Raw genomic sequence first — 21,451 nt, 5'->3', positions numbered from 1 at the left:
TTTGTTTTTGTTTTTGTTTGGTCTTTGGCGGTTTTTTTGAGGGTTTTTTCAGTCTAGATAGAAACTACTTAGTATTGAATTAAGTTCACTAAAATCCAAGGCTATCTTAAAAATGTGTTGGGAAGTACACATATCTATGTTTGTTGCTACAAGGTAGCAACTGATCTTTGGAGACTTCAGAAGGTGCCGTTGGCTCTGGCCCCCAAGAAGCCCCTTTGTGTGATAGTGCATGGACATGTCCCCTCAGAGCCAGGCCCAGCCCCCAAGTCACCCCTGCTCCTGGTGCCAGCAGTACCTTGGCCTCCCGTGGTGACCCAAAACCTTTGGGCAGTGTGCTTGTGCCCACACGCACCCATCCCGCCTGGCTGCGCTGGGGTGGGGTGCTCCTGCAGTTCTTGCTAGCAGGAAAATTGCAGGTTAAAATCGTGAACTACAACAGCAGAACTCCTCAGAAACGAGTTCCTGAGGAATGCTCATGGCCTGCTGTCCTCATCAAGGAAACTGAGCTCACCACAGGAGCAGCTGGGCTGCGTTTGAAGCTTTTCCTTGCTGGATGGACCACCCATTCCCATCACCGCCCTGGTGCTTGCTGGCTGTTTCGCTCCCCCGGGCAAGGAGCTAGCATCTCCCTGGGGCTGCCCGCACCCTGCACACCCCACTGGCAGCTTGTGGTCAGAATAGTGGAGATGAAGGTCAAAAAAAACATGAAACAGCCCAGATTTTTCTCAGTGGTGTTTGGTTTCTACAAGGCAAGCACCAAGCATGCAGCTCAGCAGAGGAATCTGAAGATTGTGTTATTCAAAGGACAGTAACACTGAGGTGTGGCAGACGTACAATTCCTTCAAATTGCTGAAAACAGGAAAAAAATTCTCATCTTAAAGCAATGTTGCATTTGCTAAATAATTTATGCAAGATTCACTGTTGTGTTATTTGACATAAAACTCTGTCAAGCGATGACACTTTTGAAAAGTTGCCTAGAGGATCAGATTTCCCATTCAACAGGGAATTAAAAAATGTTTCTGGAATTTTGCTTTGCAGTCGGGAATCTATTTTCTTATCTCACATTGTACAATTTATTTTTCCTAAAGCAGTGTGTTAAATTATTTGTTATTATTGGACTCAGTCAAACAGCTTTATCCCTGGTGTAGTCACAAAGTGTTGGAGTAAACCCAAGGATGAATCTGTCACAGTGTACTCACCAGATCAGCTGGTCTTTAGGTTAACTGTCAAAAGACAAAGTTTCTGCTAAAAGTATTAGTGAAGGTCCCTTAAATCTTCCCAAAGTTGCCTAAAAACTTTCTTCTTCAGGTTGTGGCAAAGTCAGTTCAGAAGTGCTTCCCTGAGGTCTTTGTCGGCAGGCAGCGTGGAAGCAGGTGGCAGTTCTTTGGGTTAGATTTATATACTTGGACTACTTTTATAGGTTTCTGTCTTATAAAACTGGAGAGTTGACATTGTGATTTATTAACTATCAAGTCTGCAGGACATACAGGCTTTAAAAAGATTGAATGAGCTAAAATGTTTGTGATTGCAGTCTGGGATGAGAGACTGTATAAAGGTGTGCCAAGTAATTATGACAAAATGTAAGCGATAATTTGAATATGTACATTAAATGATGTGTGAAGTAAAGCAAAGCTAGCGTAGCTTTAAATGTGACTTATTATTTGGTGCAGTAGTAGTATAAAGAGAACCAGAATCATGTGGGTTTTTTCATTACGATACATTTTTATTTAAGGAAGAGTCTATAAAGCATGAGGTTCAGTGAACAGCGTTTTATTGAATAAACACAGTACAGATGATGACTTACAATATGGAGAACTTAGTGAGTGATACTTTTTATAACCAAATCCTTAAATTCATTACTGCTGTGTAAGTGGCATATCTGATTTGTTAAGACAAACATTATATCTAGCCCTTAATGGAAATTTTGTAGTAGAAAGGTATATATAATTTAAAAGTAAAAGAAACTGAAAATGTGCGGATCAGTTAATTGCTAAGAGGGATGCTGAGATACACCACAAGAAGGCATTGATTTTTAATATTTCCATTGCAGTTCGAAGGGTACATCATGTTACAAGTGCTTCATGGAAAGCTGCAGAGTGTTTTACGCTGGTTGATTTATGTTATCATGCGCAGTGCAGAACATGGTATAAAATGTGCTCTGGCTGGCTGGTGGTAGCAGAGCCCTACTAACGTGTGTGTCTGAATTGCAGTGCTGGTGGTAGCCAGTTTTCATCTTTAATAAATTTTATTTTTCAGCTTTGTTTCATGTTCTCAGCATTGGTTTTCCTCAATCTTTTTGGCACTGATCTAATTTTAGAAGCAATTAATCTCTCTGTTCGCTGGTGCTTCCTTAATGGCTTAAAACCCAAACGCATCCTGAACCACCAAGGTGGCATCTCTCCCTCCTGCCGGGCTGAGAGCAGCTCCTGGGCTTTCAGGGTCAGCTGGTGCATGGCGCAGGAGGATCTCTTCTGCTGGAAGAGCTTGCAGTTCCATCCTACCTTCCTGGATGACTTCTCAAATGTTCCCATCTTACCAACAAGGTGTATTCAAAGTGTGTGAGTGCTTGTGGAGGCAGGTGAAATGGTGCAGGTGTAGCACCTGCAGCTGTATCGCCCATGTTGGTGGGACATGGGTGCAGAAGAGGCACAGGTATCTCCATTTCAGCTGGTCACCAAAGCCTGGTCAGCATGGCCAGCGTGTCTAAAGGATGCTTTCCCCGCTGAGGGGGCAACAGGGACTCAGAAGGGCTTTTTCATTTCTGCTGCCCCTCCAGAGAGCCCAAGTGAGGGTCAGCTGCAGTGTGGCATGGAGCCATTGGGCATGACTGGCTTCAGGCACGTCTAGGTGTCCACCATGGCCAAGGGGGTGTTGTGGTGTGACGAGGACGTGGCTGCAAGCCCATCCCTCATGATGGGCCACTGCGTGTGCTGGGGACTCTGACTGGCTGGCTGCCCCTGCCTCCCACCCCACTGCCAGCAGAATAGCCAGCTGCCCCACGTGTGGAGCTGCCACCTGCACGGCGCCGGGATGCACAGCCTTCCTGCCCCGGCGTGTTCCTGGAGCAGCCAGAGCACGCAGTCTCCCTGTATACTAATGTGCGTGAAAACTTGTGGGGTTTTTGGCAAAGATGTTTGTGCCAGCCCACGCTCTGGTCACAGATGAAGATAAAAAATATCTAAGACCTGAAGGTCAGATGCAATGCTGTCTGCTCCCAGCTAGGCTGGCACAACGCAAGGGTCATGTGCCCAGCGAAGCGCCTCTCGTTAGTTCAGCGGGACCTCTTACGTCCTGGGCTATACGTGTGCTTTGGGGGTCTTCAGCTGGAGCATTTTTTTCTTGTTACTAATATTGGGGCTTGGAGGCGGTGGGGAAAGGAGAGCATTGAGAATTAAAATTCAGCACATGCCTTTTCTTGCGGGCTGTAATTAATCTTGCCAATTTTTAACGCTTTGAGAATCTGGTTAAGTGATAAAACACTAACAACTTTATATGACAGAGAGTTAGAGGCTCCCGCTATACACCCACCAGAGAAGATTAGGAGAGAGTGTTTGCAGGATTCGCACTAAGCAGCAGAGAATACAGTTGAGAATTGTTGCACCGCATGATATAAAAACCACATTAATATAATGAAAGGTGTCGGGAATAATGTGAGAGCAGCTGTAATTAAATGTATCTTAATAAGTGCAACATCCTTCTTTAAAGCTCTTATTTTTCAGACCTCTCAAACTTAGAGGATGTTCTTGCTGTTGGCAGGTGGCCTGGGAGGAGAGCTGGAGAGCGAAGCGAAGGACAGCCGGGCCCTGGAAGAGAGGAACAGTGTGACGAGCCAGGAAGAGAGAAATGAGGAAGATGAAGACATGGAGGATGAGTCAATTTACACCTGCGATAACTGTCAGCAGGACTTCGATTCACTGGCAGACCTGACTGAACACAGGGCACACAACTGTCCTGGAGGTAATGTTAAACTAGCTTTACAGTTCTGACAGGTGGTTAGCTGGGTAATTGGACATAGCAACAGCTTGAGGCCTCAAGTGAGATTAAAGAATTAATAATGTAATTTTACAGTTAATGTAATTTTATTGTGGTGCCTTGGGTAGCCTTTGTTCACTCCTTTAATAAAATTAAAATAAAAGCAACAGCTTTCCAATTGGAATCTGTCAGTAATTACGTTAGACAAAAATGTTGTAGGGTTTTTTTAATGCTAAAAGTTTCAGGCAGGGTATTTTTCCCTCTCTTTCCAAATATAGGAAGATTTAAAAAGTTAAATGACTGAAGTGTGCAAAACTCCCAGGAAGAAAGGCCTCTGAACCCCATAAAAGAAAATGACGATTTCTGAGATTAAAATTCATAGTGTGAGTTTCATAATCCCACCCTAAAAATACACTGTTCTCCCTAGGTTATTATTGCATTGCCTTTTGAATTTTATGGAAGTGAGGATGGCATCAGCCTACGCTGATCTTGATTTTACTTTCTGTAAAGTAAGAACAAGCTCAGAGCATTGGTGTGAACAATTGCAACGTATCTTGCTTTTACACAGCTGCCTTTGCATGGCCGACAGTAGCAGCAGGTATTCTGCAGAGCACGCTAAGCCGATTTATGGGACTAGTAAAAAGCTTTGCAGATTTTACCAAAGATTAAATAAAATCTTAGGAGGGGGAGCACAGAATATGTTCATATGTATTTAAATCAGAGATTCTCATCCTTCACCTTCCTGGAATTGAATACTCTGCCATCGCTTTTTCCTCCGCACTCGTCTGATATATTTTTAGGCAGTTGCTGTTATGGCAGATGGATAGGTTGAGGCTGGCAGAGGGCAGGATGGTTAATTTCTCCTCTGGTGCAGCAGCATCCCATCCTCTTTCCCCTGAGTGCATATTGCTCTGTGGCCAGTGAATTTTTTTGGTAATTAGTCCATGTTTTCTGCTCTTCTTTTTGGGCATAAGTAAAATGATGCTTAGCCAAGAAAAAATACAGGAAATAGAGTACAGCAAGGGCGGGAGGGTCAGGTGGGGGCTTCGGCTCGGTCTGGCTCCCACCCCAAGAGTATGCTCTCCTGTCTTACTCTGGTCTCCGGAGGAGAGGACCCCCTGCTCTCATTCCCATCTACTTGATGGGAGGAAGGACAGAGTGACATTGCGGCTTTTCCCCACCCTGCAGGTGGAGAGGGATCACAGCCCCATGCTTGCCCCCAAGGCTCCTTGCTCGGCATTCTCATTTAAATCCTACATAGGTTGCAAACTTGAAAGTGCCTTAAACTGAAAGGCTCCTTCTTGCAGAGTAGTTTCTTGGCCAGCTGACAACCATGGCATTGGCCTGAGACTTCTGCAAATGACGTTCATACTTTATTGCAGGGTAGTAAGCTAGGAAATGCCATTGAATAGAAAAAATCTTGCTTTCCAAGATGGAAAATGAGTTGCACAGCCCGTGTGGGCACTGGTCCTTTCCAAAGGATCCATCACAGGGACAAGTCATTCCCAATGCCATCTCACATGGGGAGCATGAGAGGCAGGAGCCCAGGAGGGCAGGCGAGCGGCAGCACGATCCCAGCATGTTCCTGGGTGGCCTCTGCTCTGCCACTGCCCTGTCTCCTAAGTTGTGCTGGTACAGCTGTTGGTGGTGCTGGGGTGAGCCCCACCAAAAGAAATGCTATTTTTAGCTCAGGTGTCTGCTTGGGTCTGGTTCACTGCATGGTTGCCCCCAAACAGCTGTAATGGCACAATGTGGGGAGCGGAGCAGGGTGCAGGGGAGCGGGCACCACCGGCGTGTGCTCCAGAGGAGGGGCGTAAGGTTATGAGTGGCGACCAAGAGTGCTATGAAAAGGAGCAGTTTTTTTCCTGAGGCAAACAGACATTAAAATGTAGTGACCTAGACATTCTATTAATATCAGTACAGTCAGTGTTTTCACACCTCAGTTTTTATTTATCCTCAATGTAATATTCTGTTAATGAGACTAAGAAAAATAAATTATATTTTTGGGGACGTATCAAAATAATTTGCTAGAATTCCTATTGCTAATTTTTGATTGCAGGTAGCATAATTTCATGTTCTTTTACTGTCTTCACATGTGCTGATGATTTACAAAGACACCTTGTCATAAAAAGGCAACATATAACTATCTGCATATACATGAAATAGGTGCTAATTATCTGTCTCCATGTGAGGGTATCCTTGTCCAAAATGAGAGTGTCTATTTTCTATTTAATCTAGTGTCCTGAGTTGATCTAAAGTAGATAGGAAGATTGCACTCGTATGTTCTGGAATGAAATGTTTCCATGAAGAGAATCTGGAATATGGCTTGATATTTACATATCCAAAAAATTCAAAACCTTTCAGATCCACCATGATAGCCGTGAGAATTTTTGATGAAAGCATGAAAATGCACGTCTTTCTTCAGTTCATCTGAAAAGACTTCACCATCCAGGTGAAAATCTAAGACTGCATTAGGAAGTGTGGTATATTTAAAGATTTTACCCCACAAAATAGGCTATGTGACTGTGTCCTTAGTTACCCTGCACTCCTTTTGCCTATAGTGCCTGCTTGACACATCTGAGGTTGTAATGCAGTGCCCGACCTCTTGGCAAGCTAGGTTTTCATGTCTTAATCTGAAGCAGGGCTTTCAGTCGTGTCTACATGGCTCCAGATCAATACAGGTAATATTTGTAGTGATAATATCACCAGGCTGATAATACAACATAACTAATGACTTCCTTTGGGATACTGAAGTTAGGGAAGGTATTGTAGCTCAGGAGTGTTGCAGGATTACAAGAGATCACTCCAAAGAATAGGATAAACCATCTATTTCACTGGAATCCCTTAGAAATTCATTACGGTGTGCTGAAGTTATAATACAGTCTGAACACAGCTGCTTTGACATGTAAGGAGGTAACAAACAGCCATTTCCCCCCTTGCTTTTTCATGTATTTCAGACTTGTTTCTTTGAGGAGAAAACCACTGATATCTAGACATCTCTGGTAGCATAAGTGCATGGCATTCCTTTTGATGTCAGTGTAGTAGAGATGTTCTCCTTCTGACAGAATTAGGTGCCTTTTATACCTTTTGCTCATGACTGATGTCTGTGATCGCAGGTTGTAGGTTTCCAGTGTCTACAGGGATCTGAAAAGGGTCTAAATGGGGGCAGCTTGTACTGAAAGAACATCACATTTCCTTACCAGCTCATGTCTTCCCTCATCTCCCAGCTTGCCCCCACAAATGAGCTCTCCTGCAGCAGTCCTGGAAATAGTACCTTAAACAACTAGTAAGCATCTTGAAAAATACGCTGAGAATAAATAAAAACACCTAGTGTATACACTGGATGTGCTAAGCTTTTAAAATTAATTTAAAACTCACAGGTATCCCATGTCCCCTTAACTAGAGAAGACTAAGTAATTGCCATCGGCATTATGTGCAGTCTTTTTTATACATTTTTTTGCATACCGCTGTTATTGTGTAGACATTGTAGCACGATGCTATCTTACAGCGTTAGTTACAAGAGTAAAGAATTGCACATGGATTTACAAATTACTGTGTCCTCCAGCCAGCACCAGGGGCTGCATACCTCAAGCAACTATTCTGTGGTATATCGTGTGGTGGCTGATGCAGGGTTGGTTGTTGGCGATGAGAAGTGGCTAAAAAGCTATGAGATTTGCCATTTTGCTTGTGTGTTTTAATCCACCTGCATTAGCCTGGGTTTAGCTCCTGTATTTTATTGTGCTATTTTTGGTTCCTCCACCCATTGTCACCCCTTTCCTCCCGTGGGTCAGAGTAGCCTCACGTAAGCTTTTCTCTTCAGTTTCTGAAGTGAATGTAGAGTGTTTTAAAGCAAATTAGCGCATCAATGAAGCGGACAGAAGTAGGTTTCGGTGGGGTCTCTGAGCATTTCATGAGGTCCTCTTCTGTTGTTGATAACTTTACAGGTTGTCTGTTTCAAACAGCAGCAGAGCTATATATGGATATTGCCAGCTTGGAAGCGGCTGATTTTTCTAAACTACTGTACGGTAGGAACTAGTTTATAATTAAAGTCTTGCAGTTGCTCCTTTTAAATGCCCTGTAACTTGTACACTAGGCTTACATTTGAAATGAGGTATTGTAACTGTTTCATGCTAGTGTATAATTTTGCATTTTCTTGTATTTCACCTGCTACAAGAATTATAATTGCCATGCAACCGTATATGCGGGATGCTTATCCAGAAAACCATATACGGCAGCTTGTCAACAAGGGATGACGTCTCATGAATGTTTTTGTCAGGTGGCACTTTGTACTTCCCACTGACAAAGAGAGACTTCTTACCTGTATTTCCAAAATTAGCCCTCCCCCAAATTGTAATCTTTGGTTGCACCTGATTGGCAAGTCAGAGATCTTCTGTCTTTTTGCTGCTGCTGTTGTTGCATCTTTAAATTATCGATTTACCGATTGTCCTCCACAAAAGAAACTGAAATACAGTTGTGAAAAAGCAGTGTGGAAACTTAATTATACACCTAGTTTATACAGCTGTGTCTCTAATGACCTACTGGCCCTAATTACTGTGTTATGGCTCAGTCTGAGTGCTCTTGTCCTTGCCAGAATTCTGCTCCTTTCTCTTAACCTGACTAGTGTTTCAAGCTAAAAAAAAAATAACAAGTTTCCTTTTTTGTTCTTTTCTACGTTGTCATGCTGAAATGCAGTTTTCCTTCTTTCCAGAGGTCGTAGCAGTGTTTTAAAATTGGCACCAGAAAAGCTCAGTAATATCACAAACTGTAAAAACACGGATTTTCCCTGGAGTCCTCAGTTCTCGCTGTCTAGATCTGAAAATGGGCACAGGGGCAGTGTTTTTATTGTCAATCACTTGGAGGGCTCTGGGCGCAGGCTCCTGTCCTTAGTTTGTCCCAGGCGTCCCCTCTCCAGGTGCAGGGGCAGCAGGGCTCCCGAGGGCTCGGGCAGCCACCTTGGCCGTGGTGCCCAGGCTCTTTGCATGTCTCCCAGTGGTCAGTATTTGTGCCCAACGGTGCTGAGAGCTCCAAACCCCCAGATTACTGTAGGGGTACGCCTGGCTGGATGGTCCAAGGTCTGGCTCCCCTGGCTGCTGTTACCACACAGGTGATATTTGAGTTTACCTGGAGGTTCCCAGCCAGCCTGCAAGGACGCTTTTTCCAGCCCTTCTGCTTACACATAACAGAAAATTAGCGTGCTGATAAGGTGCTGCACTGCCCGGCTTTCTACACAGGTGCTCAGTGAAATAACTATTTATCGTGTAGCATGTAAAGCATATTCCCATATCTGAATCTGGATCTGAAGTCAAACAGAAGCACAGTTGCAAATTTAATGACAAACACGGCGTACAGTAATCTTGCCGATACAGTGGTTTCGCAGCCCATCCTGCGCAGCATTTCCTGAGCTGCCAGCACCAGGCTCTGCACCCACACAGGGTGTTTGGCATCAGTGGGGGGCTGCCCATGACGGTGCTTTTAGTGTAGTGTTTAATGTATTGCATACGTTTGTGAAAGTTGTGCGAAGTGTTATGCTCCCTAACAGCGCTGCTTATCCGGCAGATCGGAGGGTCACCCAGCAGGCGAAGGTAGGTGAGACCCCCGGGCTGGTCCGCTCCGCCCATGCTCAGCCCTTTGGCACGGGGAGGCGTTAGCAGGGGCTGAGCCTCGACGATCATTTCTTGGGCTGTCTCTTGGAGTTTGCAGGCGTGGCGGTGCCTGTAAGGATTTGCGGTGGGGGGGTGGGGTGTGTGTGACGTGAATTTAAAACGATGCTTGCTCGCCATAAACACCCAGCTCGGGATTTGCTTTGTGGCCTCACAGAGGGTCTCCCACAGAGGGGCACGGCGGTGAGCCCGCAGCAGATCCCCAGCCGCGCAAGAGCCGTCGCAAGGAGCTGGGCAGTGTGCTCGCCGATAAGAGCGTGCCAGTTGTGCCAGACGCCGCCCCCTGCAAATCGCCACGGCCACCTTTGTGCCGGGTCCCTCCGGGGACGGTGGCAAGGGAGGCAGCACCAGGCACTGCGCATGCAGATAGGAGCGCTGCCAGCACGGCTGCGGGCAGTTTGGTTGCATGTAACCAAAACCCCTGGCAGGAGGGGAGGTAATGAGCTATCTCTACCCCTTTCTCAGCTTCCACGTAACCAGCAGGCATTGTGGATGGCCCAGCTATGCGTTCTGAGGCTGCACAAACATTTCGTAGCGATGATGATGTCTCTCCTCAAGCAGCATATGTTTTTCACACAGGAAGGATATTTTCCATGTCATTTTTAACCGTATGGCCCAGTGAGGAGCTGAGGATGACAAGGTAGTGTGCTTGTATTGGCAAGGGACTGTTTCATTCTTGCTACTTTAATTGAGTTCTTTTATCTAGTTCAAAAAGTAGTCTGCAAAATAACACCAGGTATACACGAAAATGGATAGAAGAGAAAGTGGGTGCATGTTTTAAACAAGGCCTCTTAAAGAAAGCGCATGTCCTTTTGAAGTCTTGGACAGTGGCACTTGGTGCTCTGAAAAGCCACTCTCGTCTCCTGAAACACTGCTGCATCAGAAATGGGGAAACAAACAAAGACCGAAGCACCCCAGATGCTGCGAAGCAAGAGCTAGCTGCTGGGTGCTGGCTGTGAGAGCTCCTGCATGCAGCAGGACCTGTGTTCGGGAACTGGAGCCTGTCCAGCTTCCCCCCGCGCCACCCCAGACCCCACACAGCCTTTCTGGGGCACCAGGGCACCCGAGCTCCACCTCCCCTTCTCCCCCAGCTTTGGATTTCTGTTTGCAAAGGATAATCCACTGCCGTGTTACAGCAGAGGGAGTATTGTGGGGGTCTGTGTAGGGCAGGTTTGTTTCTCAGCATTATAGAAATCTAAGAAACAAATAAATGGGGTTTGAAAAAGAGGAAGGGGGGAGGTGGGGTTTGCGGTGGAAAAGCTTCTTCCAGGGCTAAAGCCTGCCAAGTGCTGCAAGGGCAGCTGTGCCTCCAGGAAGGAGGATTGCTGCTGCCCTAAGCAGGTCCCAGCATTCAGGGGGTTGTAGACAAAACCCAATATGTGAAACTCAATTCAGAATTGCAGTGAGGATAGCCTGGAGACTACAACAGATGCGTGGTAGTTATAAAGTGGCCTTTAATAATGCCTTAGAGAGCTCGGCGGAGGATGTGCTGGGGTTGTCCTGTCTCAGACGGACAAGAGCATAGATTGTTTGTGGCTAGGGCACTGTGCTAGGGCATGCACTGCTTTCCTGTGCGTTGTTGAAGGACAAAACAGTGTTGGCCATATCAACAGGCTTGGTAGATTCAGAGCCATCAAGACCTTCAGCCCACAGATCTGAGCGGTGAAGAGGAGGTACATTAAAAGTCTGCCTTTTTCCTGATTTCTTCCTCTACCCCTTAGCAGACCATTGGGTAAGTAGTCTTCATATAAGGATGGCTGTATTGAGCCAGCCTGATGGTCCCATCATGCTGTTTCCCCAGAATATTCTCCTAGCTGTCAGCAAACTTACCTGGGCACTTCTTGGTGCTTTTTGTTTAAATTCCTGAGATAGTCTTCTTCCATGAATTTCCATTTTGAAGTTTCTCATCGAAGCAGTTTGCATTTAGCATCTCCCTTGGTGGAGACCCAGAGTTCACTTGCATACCGGGGAAAAGTATCCCCTTTTGTTCACTTCAGCTTTCTCATCTGCTTTCGTTTGATACACCTCTGGTTCTTCTGGTGAAGGAGACAGTGAGTGATTGACCCTTTTCCACCTTCTCCACCCACTTGTGCCTGAGCAAGCTTACTTTGCTGCCCCCTGCACTGTCTCCAAATCCATATTTGCAATCCTTTTACTAATGCCTCCTATATTTTGACCTGGGGTAAGAGATGGGGCTTATGGTAAAGCATGGCTGAATGGGTAAGTTACGTCCTTCATCACTAGTGCTAGAGATGTGGTCATGTTTGCGTGTCTGTCCTCGTTCCCGAGCAGGAGGCAAGGGACAGTACTTGCCCTCGTGTGAAGACCTGGCAGACAGAAAGATGGTGTCTGGCCATGTAGGGGAAAAACAATTAAGACTTCAGTGTTTATTAAGAGAAAAGCAACCAGCAGTGCATTTCAAGCACTCATCACACAACATAATTTTGCTGTTGGAAGTAGCGGGATTAAAAAAGTCTTTCTAATGCTGATCTCTTTGAATTTGTAGAATATAAATGTTTTTTTTTTTTTAAAAATCAATTTAAAATAAAGGAAGCGTGTGTACAAACATTGTCAAGAATTCCTATCTTTCATTTTTTAAAAACAAGCTCTAGAAAAAATCCCCACAGAAGTTCTGTAGTGCATATTTGAATGCTTTTGTTGTAGCCTCATTAAACTTGGCTTGTCTGCAGATACAGCTGGCATGTTATTAACTGTGCTCCAGGCTTGGGGAAGCCAGAAAGCAGCCTCCACCCCCCGGTGCCGGCTGGCTTTAGGGAAACGTGCCAGCATGGGTTGGTCCTCCTCAGCTGGCTGGCTTTGGGAGCGCTCGCTGGAGCATCTCCGCATGGCCTCTGGATCTGGGAGCCCAGGGCTCAGCCTGCCTCAAGTGCCGACTCGAGGGAGGGCTGCGTGGTGTCCGTGCCGGCCAGCAGCCTGCACGCACGCAGCACAGCAGTCCCTTGTGAGCAGAATGGATCCACCAAGGTACGTGGCCTCCCGTCGACAGCCTCAACCGGGTGCCTGCATTTTCTGTAGGGATCTCACGCCTTTCTTTACTGTGGGCTGGCAAGAAGCAAATTAATGATTGACTGCCAAATAGTTTCTCTGTTCTGTACAAACTCATTATTGGACTGAACCAGTCAAACTGAATAAGGGAAATATTTTCCCTGCACCTGCTGGAGAGGCTCTTGCTCTCCAAGCTGGGTTTGCACATCAGAAGACCTCCACCAGAGGTCTGAGCAGCTTCTGACTTTCTTCAAAGCTTTGGCAACAAGTATGTACCTTTTGAATGCTGTTTCATTTAAATAGTTTTAATAGGTGTTTTTGATATTAAGGGGAATTTAAAAAATAGATTCCATAATTTCATATTCTATTCAAAATGGTTGAAAATATATTCAGCAGAAATTTAAGTTAGATAATTTGTATTAAATATAGGTAATGTTATTCCAACTTTTTGCTTATTATAATCAGCTTTCATTCTTTTAATGAAAAAAAATTGATTTGGGCTTTCCAAGGCACTTGGTCTGTTCGTATTAAATACTTCCCAGGGCGTTTGAGCACTTTGTAGTCTTTAAAAGTTTAGACTAGCAACTCCTTTCTGACACAAAGAAATACTATTCTTATTTTTGTCATCATGGAATTAAGAAGTCACTGTAATTTGGCTTAAGTTTGGACTGTTAATGGAAGGGGTGTTCCTTCTTTCCATCATCTCCTACCTTGTGCTGGTACAAGGTTTGTGTTGTCTTTGGGAGCTGACATTGCTGACAATTAAAAGGATTAATTTTTAGTCTCTGCAGCTCCCGGATCTGGTGCCCTATGGAGCTGCACAAGCCTTGTGTCAACATGAGGGGGATGAGAGGTCAGGGTTTGGGGAATAATATGAGACTTTCCCCCTTAAAAGCCCAAGTTATTTTGAATGAAAATGACTGTAACTGTGTCTTCACCGATTTGCCTAATGATATACGTGAAGTTGGTGGAAGAGCCAAGGTCTTTAATCCAGGTGGGTTTTGTTGCCAGTTTCACCTGTAACCGTGGGGGTGAGCTTCCTCTTGAGGGCATCATTTTTTGGCACATGGGTCCATGTCTTCTTTAGGCTTCCTTGAAAATCTTTCTGAGTAATGGTGAAAGACTTTTTGGCTCCTCCTTCCGTTGCTACTCAATTACTGTTAGCCTTGCTGAGGAGGACATAAGGAAAGGCTGAAGAAGCCCACTGCTTTTCTCTTCTCCAGGGAATCTGTTACATTAAACATTTCAATAGATTTTTGAATGTAATTCCCAGTCATTTCCTCTACAGTGAACTCAGTTCACTCATGCAGACTTTGTACTTAATGATATTGCTTAAAATAAATGAGATTTGATATAATTTATATTAAATGGTCATTTTAGAAATCTCCATCTACTAATTATTCATTAGAAAATTTGGAAAGACAGAAGTAGGATAAATTCCCTTTATGACCTCGCAGTCTAAAGAAAAATATAAATGTATACACCGTGTTCATTTTCTCTGAGCAAAACTGAATGCAGGTGATTTACTGGACTCCAAGAGCAGTCTAAACAGATTTGAATGACGTTGTTCAATCTGCATCAATAAACCACAGCAAGTAACCAAGCCAAAAATTCAACATGCCTCTAGGACAGGTTTTTAGCATGATAATACTCAGCTTGTGGTCTGTGTCTGCACTGTATGGGATTTTGCTTTTTTGGGTTCTTAGGTTGTCTTCTTGAGGTGACCACCCTCTTTCCTTCCTTCTCCCCACTGCCTGTGCTGGTGTCCCTTGGGCTCCCTCCTTGAAGGCTGTCTCCTTGCTTGCTCCTTTCTGGACTGCCACCATTTCACGTCTTGCTCACGGCAGGCTTCTCCCTGACGCTGTGCTGGCATTTGTCCTTTCCTGGCCCCGCATGTAACTGAGTCACTTCACAGTTTATGCATTTAAGTTACACCTTACTGTGTTACTGTTGCCTCCTTCACTCTCAGCCGCAGTTGCTTTTCTGTCCGTTGTCCCAGACCCGGCTGTTCCCTGAGGCTCTGTACATGTGCAGAACCTTCCTTGCATCATCCCACGGTGACCAGCATCTGCAGATCTCCTCGAGGTGCTGTGAGAAACCAGGCTGCTCCGTGTGCTCTTTCAGAGGCAGTCTCAGCTAGATTCAGATGAGTTAGACATGTGCTAGTCAAATCTTCGATCACAAAATTATTTAATTTGCATTCAGACTGCATTCCGATCCAACCTGCGTAGCTGCTTGATCTCACCTTACAGCCTTCTCTACTCCTGCCTCTATTACAGACACTTGCCATGATTTGTTTTACAAGAGCTGTGTCATGTAGGAATTGTATTCCGTTATGTGTTTTAATGGTGTGACTGGGTTTGATTTTGACCAGAGCCTTTGGTACATACAAATAAAGCAGACAGTCATCCTTGCTTTTTTATGGAGGATAGACAGGCATCTTTAGGAGGCAGTCACAATGCTGTTGCATTCCTGACACAAACAAGACAAATTTAATGCAAAATTTAAAATGAAAGAAAATGAAAGTGAGTAGGATTTTCTTGTCTCCTAGCTTAAATGAGAGAATGCTGAGTTTTCTGGCTGCCAGTTTGAGCTCTGGACATGCAAACATCAGGAGGGAAGATGCTCTTTCTCTCGATAACTAGGTATACACATACATATCTATGATTACAAAATGCTTCCTTTTATGTTAATCAGATCAGTTTTGAAGAGCTGACTAGCTACAATTGGCTGAATTGAAAATAGCATCATTACTTTGGGGGAGCATCAGTCTTAATTAAAGGAGAAACGAGGAGAGCCAGTCCTTACAGCAGTTTAGGGGACTGATTATGCGAGTGGTACTGGAGTTGGGAAAAGTGTACTTTGAGTTAGCAAAAGGCTGCTTTTCCAGTGGCTGCCACAGTAATTGGCTGTGCATGTCCGGATCACCGAGTGACAGGCAGGAGGCTCAGCTTGTGGAGAGTTTGGCCACTCCAAACAGGGGGGAGAGGGAGGGCGGGAGGGAAAGAGGATGGGGAGAAAAAACAATTTGTGAACTTGCCCCTTTTGAGATAGCGATGCTTCTCTCCCCGTGCCCAGGATCATTGCTGAACAGCCAGCAGCTGCATCCCGCGCTTCTTTTGCTGTCAGCGAATGTCACTGCAGCAACCTCAGTAGTTTCAAGGAGCCACTATTTGTACGTAGGGAATAGAGGAAACTCGGATAGAAATGCTGTGGTGTGTGGGCTGCTCTGGGTTTTGCTCTGAGGAAGAAGATCTCTGCAAATGTTTTAAATTAGGCTATCCTTGATAATTCTGGTGGTATGGAGTCCAACCAAAATTTCAGGAAAAAATAAGTTGCTCTGTTAAAGCAGACATAAAAAAAATGAAGGGCTTAACTTTTGTCCCGAGGGTGATAAAACAGCACCACACAGCTGAAAATCAATCTGACCTTCACCCACGTGATGCTGTTGTCTCAGTCTGTCTTTCATTTCCTTTGGTTGAGTGAAGGCCATGGCATTCAGTAGGGAGAAAAGCCAGAGGGAGGTGGGGAGAATCCTGTTTTCTCTGGAAAGGCTTCGGTGCTTGCATAAGTTGACTCCATAAAGAGAGTTGCTGTAAAACTTTCAATTTTTTTGTTAAATTAAAAAAAAATTAAATTAAAAATTCCTTCTGCTCATAATAGCCAGCAATCACATTAAGGTAAAGAAGATGTGTGCTGTAAAAAAAAAAAAAAAAAAAGGTGTTTGTGATATAAAACATTCTGTTTTAATTAAACCTAGAATTAGTCGGTATTTTGAAATGAAGGCTTCATGCAGCAGCAGGAAACCTGCACATTCATTTAAAAACAGAATTTTGTACCCAAAGGGGAGAAAAAAGGCCAATTATTTTTTCCAGACCATTTTAAAATTCTATGTTGCAGGCTTTGCACAAACAAAGAGAAGGTACCTAGATACATGTATGTTCACACATCAATAAATCAACAATTAGGGCTTGTGTATAAACAATATTACTGATTTTCAAAATAGAGCTACAGTTTTATTTGGCGAACTACTCATTTTGCACAACATCCTGCAGCAAGTGGTTCCCACCTCATTTTCCTGAAGACAAAGAATTAACTAAATGAATGAGTAAAATTCTGTGCAGAATTTAATTCTGTTAAACAGCAGCACCAACAAAGCGGGAAACTACATGCATAAGCGCTTGATACTTTTCAAACACAACTTTTGCAATTGAAATTGCAGTTCATAACTGTTCATGCAATCCTTTGCTTCTTCCATCCTCACTGAATTTCAATGCAACCCAGAGCCAAAAAGTTGCCGGATATTTCTGTTGGGAAGCAGGAAGTTTTCCACACAGGCTTTACAAAACTAAGGTTGCTTAAAGTTCTGCCTGCTGTAAACTGCAGTTTTTCTGATGCATCCGATTACATGCAGATAATGTCCTTTCGTGTCATAAACTGCTGTGTTGCGTTATGGGTTGTGCTACAGATGCCCTAGCTGCAGTAGCACGGAGGCAGTAAGGGCTATCTGCTGTGTTCTTTGTTCAGTAAATGTTGCCTGTTTAGGAAGGTCTATAAGAAATGTCAAACTTCTTGTTAAAAAGATAAAGACAAGAGATTGGATTTAGCTGGAGAGATTAATCTCTGCTTCATAAAGGTTAAGAATTAAACAATTTGTTCATTAATCTGTTTGGGATGATTGAGATTAATTTGTGACCAGCCTTTTATTTGTGTGGTTTGTGTGATGTGTCAGCCATTGCAGATGCTATTTCACATGGTATTAAAAAACACAAAGCAGCAAATGTAAAAAGATGTTGGGACCTTTTCTTGGCGAGCTCTGCTACTCAGGTCTCCGTGTGATATGATATGCCAAAATGCTATTTGCATAAATGTAGAATTTAATAAGTTATCGTTCTGATTAACGCCATTAACTGCTTAACTACTGTAGAAATTGGCTTCCAAAGTTGCTTGATGGTAGCTGTTGCTCTCCACGTCATTCCATTTGCTGTCTCGCTGGGGATAATGGTATGCAAGGGAAAGCAAGAAGGTCAAGGATCTTTTTGTTTAGTCTCTTTGCACATTAAAAGTTCTATTATGTGTTTGTATTGCATGTGGTTTCCAGTCTGTTGGCTACAATGCTTTCAAAATCCATTGATGATGAGTTTGTGAGGCTAAATATATCTTGTGGGTTATGACTACCAAGCTATCACTTTGTGTAGCAGTCAGGGCCAATATTTAACAAGTGTTTTTCAGAATGAGGAATTCTGAAACCGAGTCAAATGATCTCACAAAAGGGTTAACAGAAATGCTAATACAGAAGATGACAGCAAACGCTGACGGTGGGGGTGTTTGAAGCTGTGCTATGCTGCTTGTGGGGAAGTGGTTCTCAGGTTGGGTTTTTTAATGGGTTTTTCGGGGGGTGGAGGAGGGCTGCGGTATTGTTGTGAATGACACAGCCGCCACAACGCTGAATGGGGTTGAAAAAAGTGGCGTCCTCTACAGCCATCCCTTTCTCTGCCCTGGCAAGAAGTAGGTGCGGCGTGCTGTGGTGGGGGCATGCGTGGGGGCCCCGTGCGGGCTCACCCCATGGCTTCCCACTGCCCCGTTGTCTGCCCCCCTGCCAGAGCAGAGCCGCCCGTCTGTCCCCCCCGCCGCTGGCAGGGCAGTCGGGCTCCGCCGAGACCTCGCTGCTGCTTCTTGCCCGACATTTAAGGGAATGCAAAACCAGACTGCAGGATGCAGCCACATCCTAAGGGCTGGCACAGCCGCCTTGCTTGTTTTCACTCTCCAGCTAGTAGACTGACCTTTTAAAAAAACAGTTTCAGCTGCTGTGAAGCACTGACAATAGCTTTAATAGATTTCATTTTGGTATTAAATAGCTATGGTTACATCCAGATAATGTAAACTAGCAGCCATAAGCACGCTTTAGCTGATTGTTTCAGGCCATGTACAAACTCAGGCAGATGTCACTGCCTCCTTGCCAGGCGTTAGCACAAGATATTCATTTTCTTTTAAAATGAAAGCAGAGATTTTATTTTTGTAAAGCAATTTCTGTTCTGACTGCATGAGTACCTTCACACCTGTCAAGTGAAGCCAGTATGCTTGTTCCCGAGGGTACCCTGACATCTGGGAAATTCTGCCTCAGCCCAGACTGATCCCCTTCGCAGCGTCTTTGGTATTTTGAATTGAAATGGAGTTACACCGTCACACATCATCCTTTGCATTATGCTGTTCTGCTTCAGTATATCCCTGCTTTTATAACTTTCGGTTTAAATCCCGCTCTTGGGCTGTTTCAGGAGTGTTGCAGTTATCTGTAAGCTGTCTTGATTTTCACTGTGCGGCTGGTAAGCTTAAAAACATCTGCAGACAGGGTCAGTCCAGCTTGCTAGTCTGTAGAGGATATTTACAAAGTTTCATAAGGCTTGGACCCATACCCACACCCATCCTAGATGCAGTGTCTACAGATTTATCCCCGAGAGCCTCTTACAAGCTTTGTTTGTATTACTATCTAGAGCTATCCCACTGCAGAAATCCTCAGGAGAGAGAAGTGGTCAAGAGTACTTAGAAACATCTGTTAAAAATTCAGACAAACACTGCACTGTCATTAGAAGCAGTTAGGATGGGGCGAATTAAATTTATCATGTGGTGCTACAGGAAAAAGGGACGGGTTTTTTTGTTGCTTCACTTTTCCTTAAAAATCGATAGTTTGGTCAGTAGATAGAGGAAAACGCCCCTGCAGAGCACGCTTGGGGCAGAGAGCTGCTTTCTACCAATGTCACCAAGTCCCTTGAGAGCCAAGCCTTGCAGTCTTATGGGAGCACTGTTTCCAGAGCACTCGCATTTGGTTCAAGAAACCCTGCATTAATTGTGCAGACCTAGAAAGTGGCGACATTAGGAGATAAAGTGACTTCACTGTGATTTTTTTCTATTGCTTGCCACACTTAGGCGAAAGGGAAGAAGTTGTAGCAACAAATCTAGTGGGTGAACTCTCCAACTGGTTGCTGTTTTGTGTGTGGCTACATACTGGATTCAGTGAGTACTTGAGAAGTACTGGCATTTGTCCTCGATGACGTGTCATGAAGTTACAGGCAATTTGGCAGAAAAAACAAGTTTTCTTATATATGAGGCCAGACTTGCTGTGATGTTGCATTTCTTCGTTGTAGCAGCCCAGCTCAGCCCCCCCACCTGACCCCGCTCCCCACAGAGGACACTCATCTCCCTTTCCCATCCTCTGCCTACAAGCAGGACCAGAAGCAGCATGAGCTGTGCTGGTCGGCCGGGTGGCACGTGTGCTGATTGCCAGAGCAAGGCTAAGTGCTGACTCTGTTCTTAGCCTTTCTCTCAGCCGAGACATGAATTGGGGTCTCTGTCCTACTCAATCAAAGGTATGTTCGTCAATCTTATAGAAACTCAATTTTTATAAGAGGAACTCAATTTCTCTCGGAGCCCTCTATCCCCAGTCGGGTGTGATTCAAAAGTTAATAGGAAGGGACAAACAGTTAAGGCTTATGACAGGCAATATAATCACATAAACCTTGTTTTCTTAGGGTGCCAGGCTGAAAAAAAATCAACACAAAGCTCCTGAGAATAAATGAGTCACTTCAGATTGAGACTTGATGGACAACGTTGGCTTTGTTATCACTCTGCAGGTAGCAAGGGGATAGGGTTAGGGAGATTTTCCAGAAATGTAGGAGAGTCGTTATTACAAGGGTAAAGCTTCCTCTGCCATGCACCCCCTGTAGTGGACCCTGCATTACCCTGGTCCCTCCTCCTTTTAGGAACCTTTTGAGGGAAAGTCTCCTGTGACAGGAACATCTCTCAGGTCTTTTCATCTGTGAGCTGCCAGGTGAAAGAATGGGGCTAGAGAACAAAAGATGTTCAGATACCGCAGACAAGCTTTTGTAGGATCTGCCACGTCAGCTGTCTCTCACAAGGTCTGCTGTATTTTCTGTTGATGGTGCTCTTCCCCCGAGGATTTCCCCACACCTGGGAGTGCCTGCCATAACCAGCACTGATATTTTCCTCAGTGCCTTTCATTTCTGCATACAGATGGAGCCAGGATATCACACACTGTCCTTGCTCTTACTCTGTTCTGCTCCTTGGCAGTCCCAGCTTTCCTGGCTGGGAGCTTTCATCCCACCTCCCTCTCAACCTTTTTCAGGAGGGGCTTTGCAATTATTTATAAGCTAGCTTGTCCTGTTTTCTGACATTTTCAGTAGTCTGTGGAAGAGGAAAGCTAAGTATATGTTCTCTGGTTTTGCAGGGAACAGAAAACTTGAAGTAAATGTTGCTGGTCTGTGTCAGCAAGATGTTCTTTGGGTTTTTAGGAGGCAGGGAACCCTCCCTTTAACATCAGTGGTCTTCTGGGTGGAAAAGGTCTTAGTGGCCTGTAGCCACCTCTTGCCTTTGATGTGTTTGGAGATCCTGGAGGGGGAGGCAGGCAACTCACATGCTTGTCAAGGGGAGGCTGGATGTCCTGCTTTGCCTGTATTCCCACTCACCACCCTCAAGTGGGTTTTCTCTCTCCCTCCTCCTACCACGTGTCAGAATAAGAAGCACCCTGTTATTTACCTCCTTCTCCTTCTCCTTGTTGTGTTATGGGGCTCGAGATTTTCCAAAATACAGCATGGTAAGAGGCAAAGCTATAATGATTTGGGCCTCATAGCTCCTCTGGAGGCATCTTTAGATACTCTGAATGAAATAAACGTTTGTTCAAGCTGAGGAGCAGCCTTTTCTCATTTTGCTCCTGCAAATAGATGGGATGAGTGACTAACTGTTCCTCTGGAAGCAGTAAAGTTGGACGGGCTTGTCTGCTGCCCAGTGCTACAAGTTGG

At 44.7% G+C, this 21,451-nt stretch overlaps 1 protein-coding gene across 3 annotated transcripts in view; it reads left to right on the top strand.

Moving 5' to 3' along the window:
- Nucleotides 1–21,451, top strand: part of ZNF423 (zinc finger protein 423) — a 234,663-nt gene that overhangs the window by 66,302 nt on the left and 146,910 nt on the right. For 2 of the 3 annotated variants that reach the window (XR_008749824.1, XM_055818868.1), the window contains exons 3-4: nt 3,757–3,957; nt 7,917–7,997. Coding sequence is in view for 2 of the 3 variants with exons in the window: in XM_055818868.1 (XP_055674843.1) it covers nt 3,757–3,957; nt 7,917–7,997 (282 nt within the window). In the remaining variant the exon portion in view is untranslated. The remainder of the gene's footprint in view (nt 1–3,756; nt 3,958–7,916; nt 7,998–21,451) is intronic. The other variant, XM_055818869.1, reaches the window with a different exon arrangement.

The sequence above is a fragment of the Falco peregrinus genome, chromosome 14 (genome assembly GCF_023634155.1).
Source record: "Falco peregrinus isolate bFalPer1 chromosome 14, bFalPer1.pri, whole genome shotgun sequence".
NCBI lineage: Eukaryota > Metazoa > Chordata > Aves > Falconiformes > Falconidae > Falco > Falco peregrinus.
Note: the sequence above shows the minus strand (reverse complement) of the source record. Positions and strands in the feature narration are given on the sequence as shown.